The 14,036-nt window shown below is 43.1% G+C and overlaps 2 protein-coding genes and 1 long non-coding RNA gene across 3 annotated transcripts in view; 2 read left to right on the top strand and 1 right to left on the bottom strand.

Moving 5' to 3' along the window:
- BBS12 (Bardet-Biedl syndrome 12) overlaps nucleotides 1-1,097 on the bottom strand; it is a 6,270-nt gene extending 5,173 nt beyond the window's left edge. Inside the window, exon 1 of the mRNA XM_081926297.1 lies at nucleotides 942-1,097. The gene's annotated coding sequence lies outside the window, so the exon portion shown is untranslated. The remainder of the gene's footprint in view (nucleotides 1-941) is intronic.
- Nucleotides 1-10,048, top strand: part of LOC309378302 — a 22,061-nt gene extending 12,013 nt beyond the window's left edge. Inside the window, exon 2 of the long non-coding RNA XR_014172009.1 lies at nucleotides 8,032-10,048. This is a non-coding gene — a long non-coding RNA (uncharacterized lncRNA). The remainder of the gene's footprint in view (nucleotides 1-8,031) is intronic.
- Nucleotides 1,149-7,020, top strand: LOC309378301 (uncharacterized protein). Its single transcript, XM_081926298.1, has 5 exons — nucleotides 1,149-1,351; nucleotides 4,641-4,796; nucleotides 5,629-5,757; nucleotides 5,846-5,983; nucleotides 6,535-7,020. The coding sequence occupies exons 1-5, from the start codon at nucleotides 1,262-1,264 to the stop codon at nucleotides 6,622-6,624; spliced, it is 603 nt and encodes a 200-aa protein (XP_081782424.1). The 5' UTR covers nucleotides 1,149-1,261; the 3' UTR covers nucleotides 6,625-7,020.
- Nucleotides 10,049-14,036: the final 3,988 nt, after the last annotated feature.

The raw sequence follows: 14,036 nt of genomic DNA, 5'->3' as shown, positions 1-14,036 counted from the left end.
TACCCAGCCCTTGCTGGGATGATAGCCCAGCCTTTGCTGTTAGTGGGGATGCAAAGGTAAAGGGGCGGGACAAGAGAAGTGGAAGAGCAGTGGCCGTTGGCCGGAGACCAGTCAGAGAATACAAAGGGGCAGAGGTGCGCCCCGTGCATTTTTTGTGTGGTCTCTGAAGAGGGAAGGGACCACACACACACAATTTTTAAGGCACAAAAATTGCTGCTACTGGGTTTTCTCAATTCCCTCCCCCGCGTTTCTCTGTGCTCAGTCATAACCGCTATTTCTTTCTTGTAGGTTCGCAGAAAAGAAATGTATTGACTGTAATTAGTTTGAATATGCTGCCTTGAAAGTATCGTTTAAGTGTAATATTTCAGAGAAGTGCACTGTGCATGCGTGCGTGTATTCGCCCTCCTCTCGACTTGCAAAACCAACACCGAAAGGATTAGAAAGTGCGACTGCTTGCCTGCCAATTCTTGGAACTCGCTTCTCAAAGTGGAAGTGTTTGCGGCTCAAACTCTCCTCACCCAGGAACCACATTAACTGCCGCCTTGTTACTGGGTGCGCTTCCCGGAGAGCCAAGTCCCGTTTAAGTCAGCGGGCGCATCAGAGGACTCGTGGTTAATGTGTAAAGCGTGCAGGGAGAACCCACTGCAGGGACAGACTGCAGACTGAAGCCTTTTCACCTCATGTTCTGACTCCTGTACTCTCTTGTTCCTTCCTCGCTCCCTGATACCTGCGCAACCCACGTCCAGTATTCACATTCACGCCAAAGAAGCCTCCTGGAGAGCTCCAAAGCTTGCTCACAACTTTGGCATCACCGTACTAGGGCGTTCAGGGTTCTCCCCACCCGGGTCAAGGTGCCTATCACCAAAGGGATTTGTACTAGTAGAGACACTCTGCACATGCTAAAAGGCCGTTTATTTTCCTTCTTCCTTTTGCACCCTCACTTATTCCAGGACTCCGCAGTGCAATTGGGGAAGGGGCCAGCTTCCTGACATAAATCAAGCCCCTGGCCGCTCTCTCTCCTCCCTGTTAACAGCACGCCGGCGCCCTCCGAGGTGTGTGCGGGGGGGGGCGGTTGCCAGGACACCGCCTCCGCTTTGTTTGTGTATCCAGCCAGAAACGGCAACAGCATTCTGCGTGATGTCACAAGGCCCGCAACTCCCCTCCTGCCGCCTGGTTGGCCCTGGGAAGAGAAAAGGAGCCGGGGCTTGCCGGGAATCCCTTCTGTCATTGGACAGTGTTCAGCTTTTAGGGGCGGAGCGGCATGAGTCAGAGAACGCAGGTGGTTGAAGAGTCGGCATCCGCCTCTTCGTTGAGCGAACCAAGCGCGGGGCGAGACAGATTTTACAGAATGGTGAGTTGTGCTTCCTGCCCGCAGTTCTTCGTGCATTATAAAACAGTGCCTGCTCCCGCCTCCTACTTATGAGGACCAGAGCTGGTAAACCTGTCTGTTTGCCCGCCCATTCCAATCTCTTCAAAGCCTGCCCACCCCGGAACATCTTTCACCCCCACCCATCATGTTATTCGTGGTTTTCTCGCAGTTTCCTATAATAAGCAGAGGCGAGTAAAAACAATGCCAATATGAATCTGACAGTGGTGCTCCTTTGAATGTTTACAGGGAAGTAAGACCCACTGAGTTACTTGCAGGTAAGTGTGCCATTTAGCTTTATAACTGATGCCTCCATCTCAAATTTAGAAGACTGTGGGGCAGCAGTGCCCAAGCCCTAGATATCTTGTGCCAGCCCCCATCTTTCCTGCCCCTCTCCACTTTTTAGACTTAGTTGGGGGAAGGGTTACTTGGCTTTCAGGGTGACTGGTCTGCTCGGTTTTCCCCAGACACTCCAGACGTCTGTGCAAACTTGTGTCGTGCTTCCAAATAGGAAGCAGCATTCCTTCTCTGAGGCACTTTGAACAGCCACTATTCAACACGCTTTCTTCACACAGGGTGCATGTGTGTGTGTAATGGTAAGACCGCCATCACAGCCTCCACTAGAAGATTTGCAGTGCCACATCACAATCCTGGATTTGCATGAAGTCGTGGTTGGGTAGGGGTAGGGGAGACAAAGAGAAGACAGGTTGCACAACAGCTGTGGCTGTGGCATGAGAACTAGAAGGGAAGGACACTGAGAGGGGGAAGAAGTGGGAAAAGTCTGAATAGATTTGCAAAAAAGGTTTTAACAAGGAGAAACAGCAGAGGTGGTGTAGCCTTTTTAGCCTCTGGTGAGAAGAGCTTTGCTCCCGGGACGGAGAAATGGGAGTCAACAGACACTCAAGGAATAGTTTCAGAGAAAAAGCTTTATTCTACCATCCGGGCTGGTAGAAGGAGCAAGTGTGATAGATTCACAAAACAAGCACGAGTTCACAGCCATTTGCACAGAGCATATATTCCCCTTCCAGTTCCCTCCCCTTTCTCCTCCTCCTCAGGAGCCCTGTCCCATGACGAGTTTCCTGAGCATGAACAGAAAGCTCCTGTCTTGGGACTCTTGGCACCCTTCCCAGGAAAGGGGGTTGAGAAGCCAAGGGGATCGAGGAGCCTTGCAGTTCAGCGTGTTCAAGATGTGTTGCAACCGAATGAGATAACAGTCAGTTCCCAGGCCTGAGTATTCTTGGCATTGACAGAGTCTATTCATTAGCCTTTTTGAAGCTCTCTCGTACTGATAAAAGTAACGGTTTGCCTATGCAACAGCATCTTGTGAGAAAAAGCAGAGGAAAACTTTAGCTGTGGATTTTTAGAAGAGAGAACAGGAATTTTGGTCAGTTTTGAGGCCAGTTTTGGTTGGGAGGGTGACTTCGGGCCTAGGTGGGGTCACCTGTCCTCACCTCCTTCAGTGGATACAAAACAGAAGCTAACACCAAAAAGGTGCCTCTCTCCACTCCTTTCTGAAGCTTTGTTTTAATCCACCACTTTCCCCCTCAGTTATCTCCCTCCGCTTGCTCTACTCCGTTACTGTATTTAAAACCTCGATTTTCCACTCACTGTTTAAAACTGCCATTTTCCTTTTAGTGCCTCTCATTTTTTTTCTTGTACTCAAATTTTCTCCCTCTTCCTTTCCTCAGCTGCGTGAAAGAGTTAAAAGGATGCAGAGCCCTCAAATATTCCACAGTACTTTAGCACAATGTATTTCATTCCTGGTACCACGTGTTGTTTTCAACATGAAGTTCCAGATTCAATGTAATCATTTAGAATAGGTATTTTATTAGCAAGCATAAACACCCATGTATGTATAGGTACAACATCTATCAACTGAACTGAACCTTCTCTAACTGAACAAAGTAGCTGGCAGGTGTGCTTCTCTAAGATTCTATTTGCCTTAAAGATACAGCAACTTATATAATCGCAGCAAAAGTGGCTACAGCATGGGAACGGATGTGGTCTCTGTGTAAGGAGGAGTTGAAAAAAAGAGTTAGGGGGAAGATAATAACGGAGTGTGTTGGCTGTGAAATTCGCGAGGAGATATGAAAATGGGTGTGGTCTGTACGGAAGGAGGATGAAGGAGAGAATGCAGGGTAAAGGTGAAAATGGGTATGAAGGGAGTTGCAAAAAAGGGAGCAGAAGGCATAGGATAATGAAAACGGGCAGAAAAGTGTTTGAAGAACAGGTGATGGGGGCTTAATAAGTGGGCAGTAGGTGAAAAGGGAGCTTAGTAGTTTAATATGGGGGGAGGAAGATTCAGCTTAGCATGGGAGGGGCTGTGTGCAAGGGTGGATTGCACAAAATAAGAGGGGAGGCATAAACATGGGGGTGAAGGTGAAAATGGGTGCAAAGCAGGTCTGCCAAACAGAAGAGAGAAGTGACTTCAGAAGTGGTGTTGAGAAAGTGAAAAGCGAGCTTAGTAGCTGCTTTAAAAGGTACTGGTCTGTGCATATCTACTTGGAGCTCCTTTTGGCTTGGGTGAAAACATGCATAGGGTGAGGTGGCACGGCTGCATGCTTACTTGGAGCAAAGGCTGGACTGCCTGTGTATGTGCAAACATGTATTTGTTGAATGAGCTGGCTTGGACAATGCATCTCCCCAGTTTGTGGAGGTGAGCATGTGTGCACAGCTTGTCTCCACCCACCATGTCTGCCATGCCCTTCATGGTATATGCAAGGCGGGAAAAACCCAGTGACAGTTGCACAATTCTATGTGCGTAGATGATAATTGTGTGCATGCTTAATTTCCTGCTTTTAATAGGAAAATCAAACCTGATGTTTTTCTTTTTGCCTATGTGCATTGATAACTTGACACGTGGGTGGCCGTTGTACATTCCATCCCTACAGGTAGAGATGGGGAGGGGCAGGTGACGCTGGTGTGCTAGGAAGGAGGGAAGGAGTTGTGCGTGCTTTCTCCCCAATATGTGTTGGGCCAGATCTGGGGGAAGGGGGTTGTATTGCCTGATCTGGTTCCATATCTAATATAGACCTGTGAGAACACCTTTGTGCGAGTAGTCATAATACGTACTTCAATACCGAACTGTGAGGAGCAGGGAGGTAAACAATTGCGGCCCAAAAGTCCTCAGCTCTTTAATTTTAGCAACTTTGGCAAATCAAATACATGTAGACATAAATATTTTTTTTTAGAATGTGATAACTATGTATTTTTCTATTTTTAGCTTTCTGCAAATAATATTTTTAAATTCTCTCTTTCTCTCGCTTAATGAAAGGCATCCGGTTTTAGAAGACCAACCTTGGGTGCTAACCTGCGAAGGAAAAGTGGACTGAAACATGAATTGTCCGAGGAGCAAAAGCAGGAGGTCCGGGAAGCTTTTGATTTGTTTGACACAGATGGATCTGGCACCATTGACGTTAAAGAATTAAAGGTATGTGTGTGTATTCTTTTAGTGACGCGGGTGGCGCTGTGGTGTAAACCACTGAGTCTTGGGCTTGCCAATCAGAAGGTTGGTGGTTCGAATCCCCACGATGGGGTGAGCTCCCGTTGCTCGGTCCCTGCTCCTGCCAACCTAGCAGTTCGAAAGCACGTCAAAGTGCAAGTAGATAAATAGGTACCGCTCCAGCGGGAAGTTAAATGGCATTTTCGTGCGCTGCTCTGGTTTTGCCAGAAGCGGCTTAGTCATGCTGGCCACATGACCTGGAAAAACTGTCTGCGGAGCGGACAAATGCTGGCTCCCTCGGCCTGTAAAGCGAGATGAGCACCGCAACTCCAGAGTCGTTTGTGACTGGACTTAACTGTCAGGGGTCCCTTTACATTTACCTAGTGCGATCCTAACCATGTATGCTTGGAAGTAAGCCCTATTGATTTTAGTGAGGCATACTCTCAGGTTTGTGGTTTTTGTAAGTGAAGGCTGACTGTTTCTTGCTTCAGAACCATTTCTACATACATTAAAAATTAGCTTATTAATACACAAACTGAAATGACCATAGCTCAGTTATAGAGCATCTGCTTTGCGTGCAAAAGGTCCCAGCTTCAACCTCTAGATAGGACTGGAAAAATATATATACCAGTCTGAAACTCTGGCCAGTCAGTGTTGACAATACTGAGCTAGATGGACCATTTTTCTGACTTGGTTTAAGGCAGCTTCTTGTCTTGCTAATCAGCTGGTGCCCATTAGTCACGCAAGCTTCCAGGTGGCTCTCCCTTATGTTTCCAACACCAACTTGTGTATGTAAAAGTGGTTTGCATTTCTGTTACAGGTTGCAATGCGTGCTCTTGGCTTTGAGCCAAAGAAAGAAGAAATTAGAAAGATGGTAGCAGATATCGGGAAAGAAGGAAGCTCTGTCATAGAGTTTGAAGACTTTTTGACTATGATGACCCAAAAAATGGTAAGACATAATTTTGCTTTTGTGCAGTTGGAGTAAGAGTAAGCCCTTATTCTTTTTTTACTTCTCTCCCCCTTCCTTTTCTTCAAAGAGTGAAAAAGATACCAAAGAAGAAATCCTAAAGGCTTTCCGATTATTTGATGATGATGGGACAGGCAAGATTTCATTTAAAAACCTAAAGAGAGTTTCCAAGGAACTTGGAGAAAACTTAACAGATGAAGAGTTACAGGTAAATGTTTTGCTTTGCTAAGCCTTTATTCATAGATGTTGCATATTTTAAATAGTTGGGTAATAGTTGGAGCTGGCGGTACTGAGGGTCATTGGGCTGTTTAATTGTATTTGTGCATATTTCAGAGGGCTCTGAGGTACACCTGTTCAGCCATCACCTCTTCCCGGATATGCTGTTCCATTTCCCCCTTGCTGGTATTCTTCGCACTCCGGCAACATGCAGTGATTTTGTAGAACTGAACATGCTCAGTCCTGACTGTTGGGAGTTTTCTTTCCCCCAAGAGAAAGAAAAAAAAATGACTATTTTTTGTAGTTCTGAAAACATGAGTGTCTTCAAATCCCGCTGATACCTTGTGTTTAAACAGTTCTGTTTTGACTACATAAGCAAAGGCATTTGGCAAAAGAGTTTGCTGTTTGTATTTAGGATATTTATTCATCAAGCATTTCAATTTTGGGCATTATAATGGAGCTGAGAAAACACTTAACAAAATGAGTGCTGGATGCTTCCAGGTCAGTGCTTAATCTTCAGTGGTTTTTTTTTTTTTTTTACAGGAAATGATAGATGAAGCTGACCGTGATGGTGATGGTGAAATAGATGAACAGGAGTTCTTGAGAATCATGAAAAAGACCAGTCTGTATTAATGGCTATGTTACCTAAAAGGTGACCCGCAAAGATTTAAAAATACTTCTGCTATTCTATGATGAGCTCAATAGGATCCCAGGTTTGGATTGAGGGAGGGAGATGAGTGGTGCTTTTTTTAGAGAGAGAGAGAGAGAGAGAGAGAGAGAGAGAGAGAGAGAGAGAGAGAGAGAGAGAGAGAGAGAGAATATCTGCCAAATAGGTTCAGGGTTGTTTTTTTAAGGTGCTGGATTTAAACAGTTCCTGACTCAAAAACTGTGCTTCGTAGCTGGCCAAGTTAAGATTTGTTCACATTATAAAACTTGCAAAATGTAAGATCAGAGCACAGGCAGCCTCCTTCCTAGGACTTTGAGAGGTATCACGATGATTTATTACCCCATTAAAAACAACAAAAATTACACCAGAATTGTGACTTGTAATTCTTCATTAAAGAATTTTCACCAACATGTGTTTGGTTTGGATGGTAAAGTGATAAGAGCTTTATTTGTCAATAACATGTTCCTTGCACAGCTACACAGGTGAATACGTACGAGCCTTAATTGTAGCAACATTCAATTTTTTCCTCACTGAAAGAAGAAAGGATGGTAGTCTTAACTGAAGGGGAGAGATTGTGAGGTAGATGGTTTTGGATGCCAGTAGTTCCTTACGGAGTGCCAAGCAGAGTTCTGACCCTTAATGCAGCTGAAATGTGAGGGTGGTCATGAGAGGCTTCCAGTTTGATCAGGGAAATGTCAGGGGACAACTTGGAGCTGATTAACCCTCTCCCCTCCAGTATGGTAGTTTTTCTGCTCAAAATTGCCCTTTTCAGCCAGTGAGGAGTAGATGGAGATGGAATTTTGAGCAGGAAAACAGGTGGAGGGGGAAGAGTTAAGCACTGCCTCCTCCCGTTGTTCCTCTGATCAAATGGACAGTCACTCATGATCTCTTTTCTCCTCTCTTGCATCTTGTTCAACACTCCACTATTTGAATTTTAACCCATATCACTGGGATTCAGCTAGCAACAGTGCTCTGTATCAGGAATGGGAAGCCTGTGTACCTCAGGCTGTTGGATTTCATCTCCTATCAGCCACAGCCAGCCTGGGAGAGCTACAGCCCTAAACATCTGGAGGGCCACAGGTTCCCTGTCCCTGCTGTATATGGAGGTGCTTACAGTATATGCCAACCTAGCAGTTTGAAAGCACGTCAAAGTGCATGTAGATAGGTACCACTCTCGCGGGAAGGTAAGCGGCGTGTCCATGTGCTGCTCTGGTTCGCCAGAAGCGGCTTAGTCATGCTGGCCACATGACCCGGAAGCTGTACACCGGCTCCCTCGGCCAATAAAGCGAGATGAGCGCTGCAACCCCAGAGTCGGCCACGACTGGACCTAATGGTCAAGGCTCCCTTTACGTTTACCTTACAGTATATGCCAGACTTCTTAGTCAGATCTTATAGAATTATATAAATGTTTGCTATACAAAGCCCTTGAGGTTTGCAAAGACCCAAGTGTAAACTTTTTCTTTCTTTCTGGGGGTAGCCCCAGTGAAGTTAACACAAGCCATCTAAGGGTGACTATGGTTTGGCATGTTTTTAATGTCTGGTTTGCCTACGTCTTGCACTCAGCGCCACACAGTGAGGTCCATATGCCAAATCATTGCTTTTCACATGGCAGCTGCTTCTGAGTAGCATGATCCTCCACATGGGTGCCTGAATCTGTGGTGTGGAATATCTTAAATAAGCAAATATGTGGGTGATCTTTCAAATGAAAGTGCATATAAATTCCTAACCTTCCCTGAAAGCGTCAGTGCAATAAATGCTTTACAAAGTTCATTTTTTTCTAGAAACAGTTACTTGGTGTTGGTTAACAACTTTTTTGTGGCTAGTATCTGGGCCACTATATAAGAAATTAGTGTCTCACAGTCTAAGTAGGACCACTTGTCAATTCCTTCTGTTCTATGTGTTTTACATGTAGGAAATGCATGTATGTAATCTACTGCTTGATGTCTCAAATGATGCTGTTTTTAACTTTATGAGATCTTCAATAAACTGGCATAAGATTGTACCTGAGAGGCCCCCCCCTTTTTTAATGCAGGCATCTACTTTCTCAAGGTAGGGGTGATTTTATAGTTTTGCTGGGTCAGGCATCAATGATATACTGACAGTATGTTATGGCCCTAGCAGAGGATTCCAATGTTTGACTTCCGGCATGTTCTAAACCAGCTCTTGCAATGTGTAGGTTGTGCATACTTTGGAGTTCAACATTCTCATGAAGCAAACCTTGCCTGAGTCCCCCGCCCCCAATGAGGAAAAGTTTTGAGCTTTCTAATTTAGGAAAAAGTGAGTAAGGGGCAGACATAATAGAAGAAGAAGTTGATAGAAACAAGTTTTCCTTCTCTTCTCCTAATGCTGAACACAGGATGGAGAAAGTTTAATTATACAATCCTCTCTCTCTCTAGATGTAGTGATGGCAACCAACTTGGATGGCTTTAAAGAAGGATTAGACCAATTCATGAAAGATAAGGTTAAGTCCATTGTCAGATGGTATGCCTTTGAATCTGACTTGCCCATTATACTAAGTGGGTAGAGAGTGCTGTTATATGCAGTTCTGTTTGTGGGCATTTCATGGGCCTCATGTTGGCCACTGTGAGAATATAGGATGGTGGACCAGATAGCCTTTGGGCTGATTGAGCAGGGCTCTTATGTCCATATATATGTTTGGAAGAAGTGCAAGTCTGACAAGTGAGTCTTAGACACCAGGAAGCGCACTTTTGAACACGTTGAGAGAGGAGCCTGAAGAGGAACTTTTACTTTTTACATTAGTCACCAGCCACTGTGTACAAGGATCAAGATTTAGATTGCCAGAGATACAGACAATTTGGGGCAGGCAGGAAATCTGATAAACAGAAATGGAAATGTGAAAAAAGAAGTCAGAATTTCATTTGGCGTCACAACGCCTGGGCATGGCGGTGAAGAAAACGTGAAGTGCGGCATGCAGTCTGCCAATGAATGGGGGGATTTCTCTTCGTTTGGGGCTTTTGGGGACTGTTGATATGTAACAGATTAACGGGATGCCTTGGAAACATGATCTCCACCTACTTTTTTCCCCTTTGCATTTACGGTAATAATGGGGAACAGTAGTGATTTCCCCCCCCCCCCTTTGGTTTAAGTTCCATTTTATTATTCATAGTGAAACTTGGTAAGATGGGCCAAGCTTGAAAATTACTTCATCTGTACACCTGTGGGTTATTTCTCTGACCTTTTCTTCTTCTTTAATTGCAGTCTGAAGTTATTTACTTGTTCATGTTCCAAGGCATAACACTTTGGAGCTACTCTGCTCTCATTTCCAATTTCCTGTTTGTTTTTAATGTTCTCCTTACATGTATATCTGAGTTATATTTTGATTTGGTTCTGGTTTAATAAAGATAATTGAATCCTGATTGTACTTTTAAATCATTTAGTGCTTTTATTCCTTTCACTTTATATTTTAGCAGCTGCCGTAGGGAACTGAGGGAGGCCTAGATGTAGGTATGATTCACTTAATTCTTCAGTGGGTTTACAGTTTCACCACTTATTCCTGTTGGGCTGTAAAGAGGCATCTCATTAGATTTTGACTCACTAATTGTGGTTTACAGTATGATACACGGAAGGCTTAAGTAACATTGCAATGCACCATCAATATTGGCAAGGTTCTTGTAATAATATACAAATCCCCAAACAAACTGGGGGGAAGGTAAGCAAGTAGAACGGGAGCAGCTGGCTGACACGTTATCACTAGAAAGCATTCCAGACCCCCTTTCTCCCAGAACCTGGCGAGCAGTGAAAGTAGGAGAGCAAAGAGCTAAGAGGCAAATGGCCTTAAACAGCCACCATAAGGGGGGTGGTGCTGTTGACAATTGAGAAGGAAAGGGGGGTGGAGTTTACTCAGAGCAACGCCATTACTCCAAGAGGTTGCCTTTCTAAGCCTCTCTCTGTGAATATTGAATAAAAGACTTTGGTAAGAGCTTTTCTTGTCTGTCTGTCCCTGGCAGCCTGCCGTGGGAGGATCGGATTCTCTGATGCCTGACATGGTCAATTATCCCAGGATTTCAGAAACCCAGCTTGCTCCAACTAGTCCATTTTGTGTCACTGGTCCCACGTTGTGGACTACTCCTTCCAGCAGAGATTCAGCATGCTTCCTAGCTACTAATTTCCAGGCATCTCTTGAAGACCATTTAATGCCAGCAGGCCTGTCCAGTTGTTTAATTTTCAAAAGTTGAGTTAGTCATTTTAGTGACAATTTTGTATTGTTTTATACTATTGTATATGTTGTGCACTATCTTGATATTTTTTTTCTGACTGGGAAGTGTGTTTATTAAATCAACAGCAGACATTTTTCAGAAACTTCCAGGTAATCAGGGAAAAATTCTATGAAACTACACCAAAAGGTCTGGTGGTGGCCCACCATTTAAATAATGAGTGTGACTTCAATCCTAACCCAATCTGCTAAGAATTAAGTCCCACTGGAAGTAATAATGGTTATGGCTAAAGTAGCCAATGATGATCATGATAGCCTTATATTTAACTCTAGCTACATGTAAGATGGGAGTCATACATGAACAGAGATGGATATTATCTCTGAGACCTGCATCAGATTAATTTAGCAATTAACTGGGGAAGGGATTTCCTGGAGGGAGGGGAGAGGAAAACTAGGGAAATTCATAGGACTCAGATTACATTATCCATCCTTTCTGTTTCCAGAAGCATGCCCCACCAGCACATACCCTTGAAACACACCACACCATTTACTTTCAATATATACAATGATGCCAACAGTCTGAGAGGTACAGATCAACAAACCCCTGTGTTGCAGACTTAACACAACAAACAACACAAGCAACACGGTGACCAGTATACTAGATAGCACTGCAATTCTTATTGCATAATATACATAATTTAGTACAACAAAAACAAAATGTGTACACTTGTAAATTCTCTAATATATTTGAAATCAAATGAACACACGTCATATGACCACTGCTCCTTGTGCATTTTTCTAATCTATGGGTTGTGCTGAAGAAGATTCCAGCGAAACAGTCAGATTCTCCGGGATCACTGTCCTACGTTGTTATTCACTTACTACTTCAGCAACATGAGCGCCTAAAAAGTTTTACCGTTTAGCCCACAGGATAGCATCTATTACTTTGTTTCAACTATTATACTTTTATGGACTTTCAGAGATTGACAGACGTTCATTTGATTTCAGATATATTAGAGAATTTACAAGTGTACACATTTTGTTTGTGTTGTACTAAATTATGTATATTATGCAATAAGAATTGCAGTGCTATCTAGTATACTGGTCAACAGTCCGAGAGGTGCATAGTGCAAAGGGAGAAGGGTTTTCTTCTTCCTTCTCAGACACTCCAGAATGCTGATTCACAGCACTTGGGAAATAGATTCCTCTGAAAGACTGAGCCCCTGGGAGAACTACATCTCCCACAAACCTTTAAGCTGTTGTCCCAGTATGCCTGAGAAAGAAGGGAGAGGAAATTCTCTCCTTGCAGCACCAGGTGTCTGCCTGTGTTGACACATGTATTAAAACAAGTGGGGAGCTGGAGCTGGCATGGCAGCAAGTACGATGGAAAACAGGATGAGCAGGAGGCAGTTTTTCTCTGTCTCTGCTTTTGGTAGCTTTAGAAACCTGCCCCTTCTTTGAGGCACACTGATAATTCTGTGTTTGAATGATTGAGGCATAACACTGATGTATATTCAAATACAGTACACATCTAATTGAAAGCAGATTTCAATTGAAGAGAGAAATTCAGATGCATACCTCATTTACGTCAAATTATGGTTCCTAATTCACATCTGAGATGCACACAGATCCGAGTGAGGAAGCAGGAATTCTAAAAGATCATTTAAAATATTTAGTGGCATTTATTATTTTATTTATTATTCTTTAGTGCATTAAATCTATAGATCGCTTGATTGTAAAAAATAAAAATAAAAATCATATGTTACGTGGATCTAGTTTACTCCATATTGCTTTAACAGAAATGCGTTCACAACCAACTGAATTATGTGCTAGAAGTTCTGTTGAAGAACATTACAAAGCTTAATTTTTTAAAAAAAATTATAAATACTTATGAATACACATAACTAATTCCAAAGGTAACTGCTAAGCTTTGGGGAAATTTTCCTCATGTTTTATTCAAATTCACATTGACGTTTTCACCCATTGTTCCCATTTAAACTGATTTGCCACAGATAGCTGATGGAAAAATGCTGAAAGGAAATAACAGAAATGCAAAAATAACAGCACTGAATACAACTACTTTAAAAAAAAACCCAACAACCTGCAGGATGTGTTCTTATTCTTTAAAAGCTTAGCAATGCAACATGTTCTATGGAAAAAGTTTACTGAGCAAAACAGCTTAGCCCTTCAATGATGTCATGAGAACTGCATTAACAAGCAAAAAAAATCTGAAAAGTCCCCAGAAGCATCAGCGAATTTGTCAGACCTTTTTCAAGTAAAATGCAACCACAATGCCAGAAACAAAGGCAACCTCAGAAATGCTGTATAGATTATGATACAGAGAACGTGATGATTATTAACTTCGTTTATACTTTCTATAGTGAATCATATTAATTGTTTTGTTTTTAGTGGAGCACGGAGAAAGGGTGAATCACCTATTTCTGAACCATTTCTCATTGCACTTCCCTCTATGATCTGTGATAGCTAGCCAGGACAAGGCTATAAGAGTGGAACCAGAGTTAATTCCCAAGTTACTCCCTTCTTATGCTTCCCAATTTCTCTCTCTCTACTCCCAACATTTCCTTATTCTGCAATGAAAGAAACTTCACAGGGGTCACTTGCAACAAAATTCTTTGAAAGCAGTTCATTTCATCATTAGCCTTTAAAGGGGTTGAACTGTATCTAACCCAATAGTGACTAAGCTATAGGAAAAGCATCTCTTCACTTTAAGAATAGGTGGGTGGGGAAACCTGGCTGTGAACGAGGGCTTAAAACACTGTAGCTGGGTGGTAAGTGAGGGGAAACAGAGAATTGTTGCCCAGGGTTTCTAGAATTCCACTGAACAGAATTCAGATTTAAAGCCCACGAGCTGCTGACTCAGCATGTTCCTAAACTGAGCTTTTAGAAAAGGCGTAACCCCTGCTCTTATCAGATGCGGACTATATCAGTTCTTCAAAGAGCATGAACGGCACAGGATACCGTAGAGAGATCACACAGTTTTAAATCCGTGGTTGGCGCCCTGCCTGGGGAATTTATATATTTATTTATTTATCTACCAATCAGGCTGTGTAGGCATCCTGATTGCAGAATGGTTTACAGCACACATTAGATAAAACAGGATTATAATTTTAAAAAGAAGAAGCACATGAAATGCAATTAAAATGAACAGCAGATAAAATAATCGCAAGGATTAAATGCCACAGC

This window comes from Podarcis melisellensis (genome assembly GCF_964234715.1).
Source record: "Podarcis melisellensis genome assembly, chromosome: 9".
Taxonomy (NCBI): domain Eukaryota; kingdom Metazoa; phylum Chordata; class Lepidosauria; order Squamata; family Lacertidae; genus Podarcis; species Podarcis melisellensis.
The sequence above is the reverse complement of the archived record's forward strand: the minus strand, read 5'-3'. Positions and strand labels throughout refer to the sequence as shown.

What these genes read in the sequence shown, in the direction of transcription:
- LOC309378301 (XM_081926298.1), top strand. Translation starts at nt 1,262, where the DNA reads ATGAGTCAGAGAACGCAGGTGGTTGAAGAGTCGGCATCCGCCTCTTCG. An exon ending in CTATGATGACCCAAAAAATG is followed by an intron (nt 5,758 to 5,845) that starts GTAAGACATAAT and finishes TTTTCTTCAAAG; the next exon opens with AGTGAAAAAGATACCAAAGA. An exon ending in TAACAGATGAAGAGTTACAG is followed by an intron (nt 5,984 to 6,534) that starts GTAAATGTTTTG and finishes TTTTTTTTACAG; the next exon opens with GAAATGATAGATGAAGCTGA.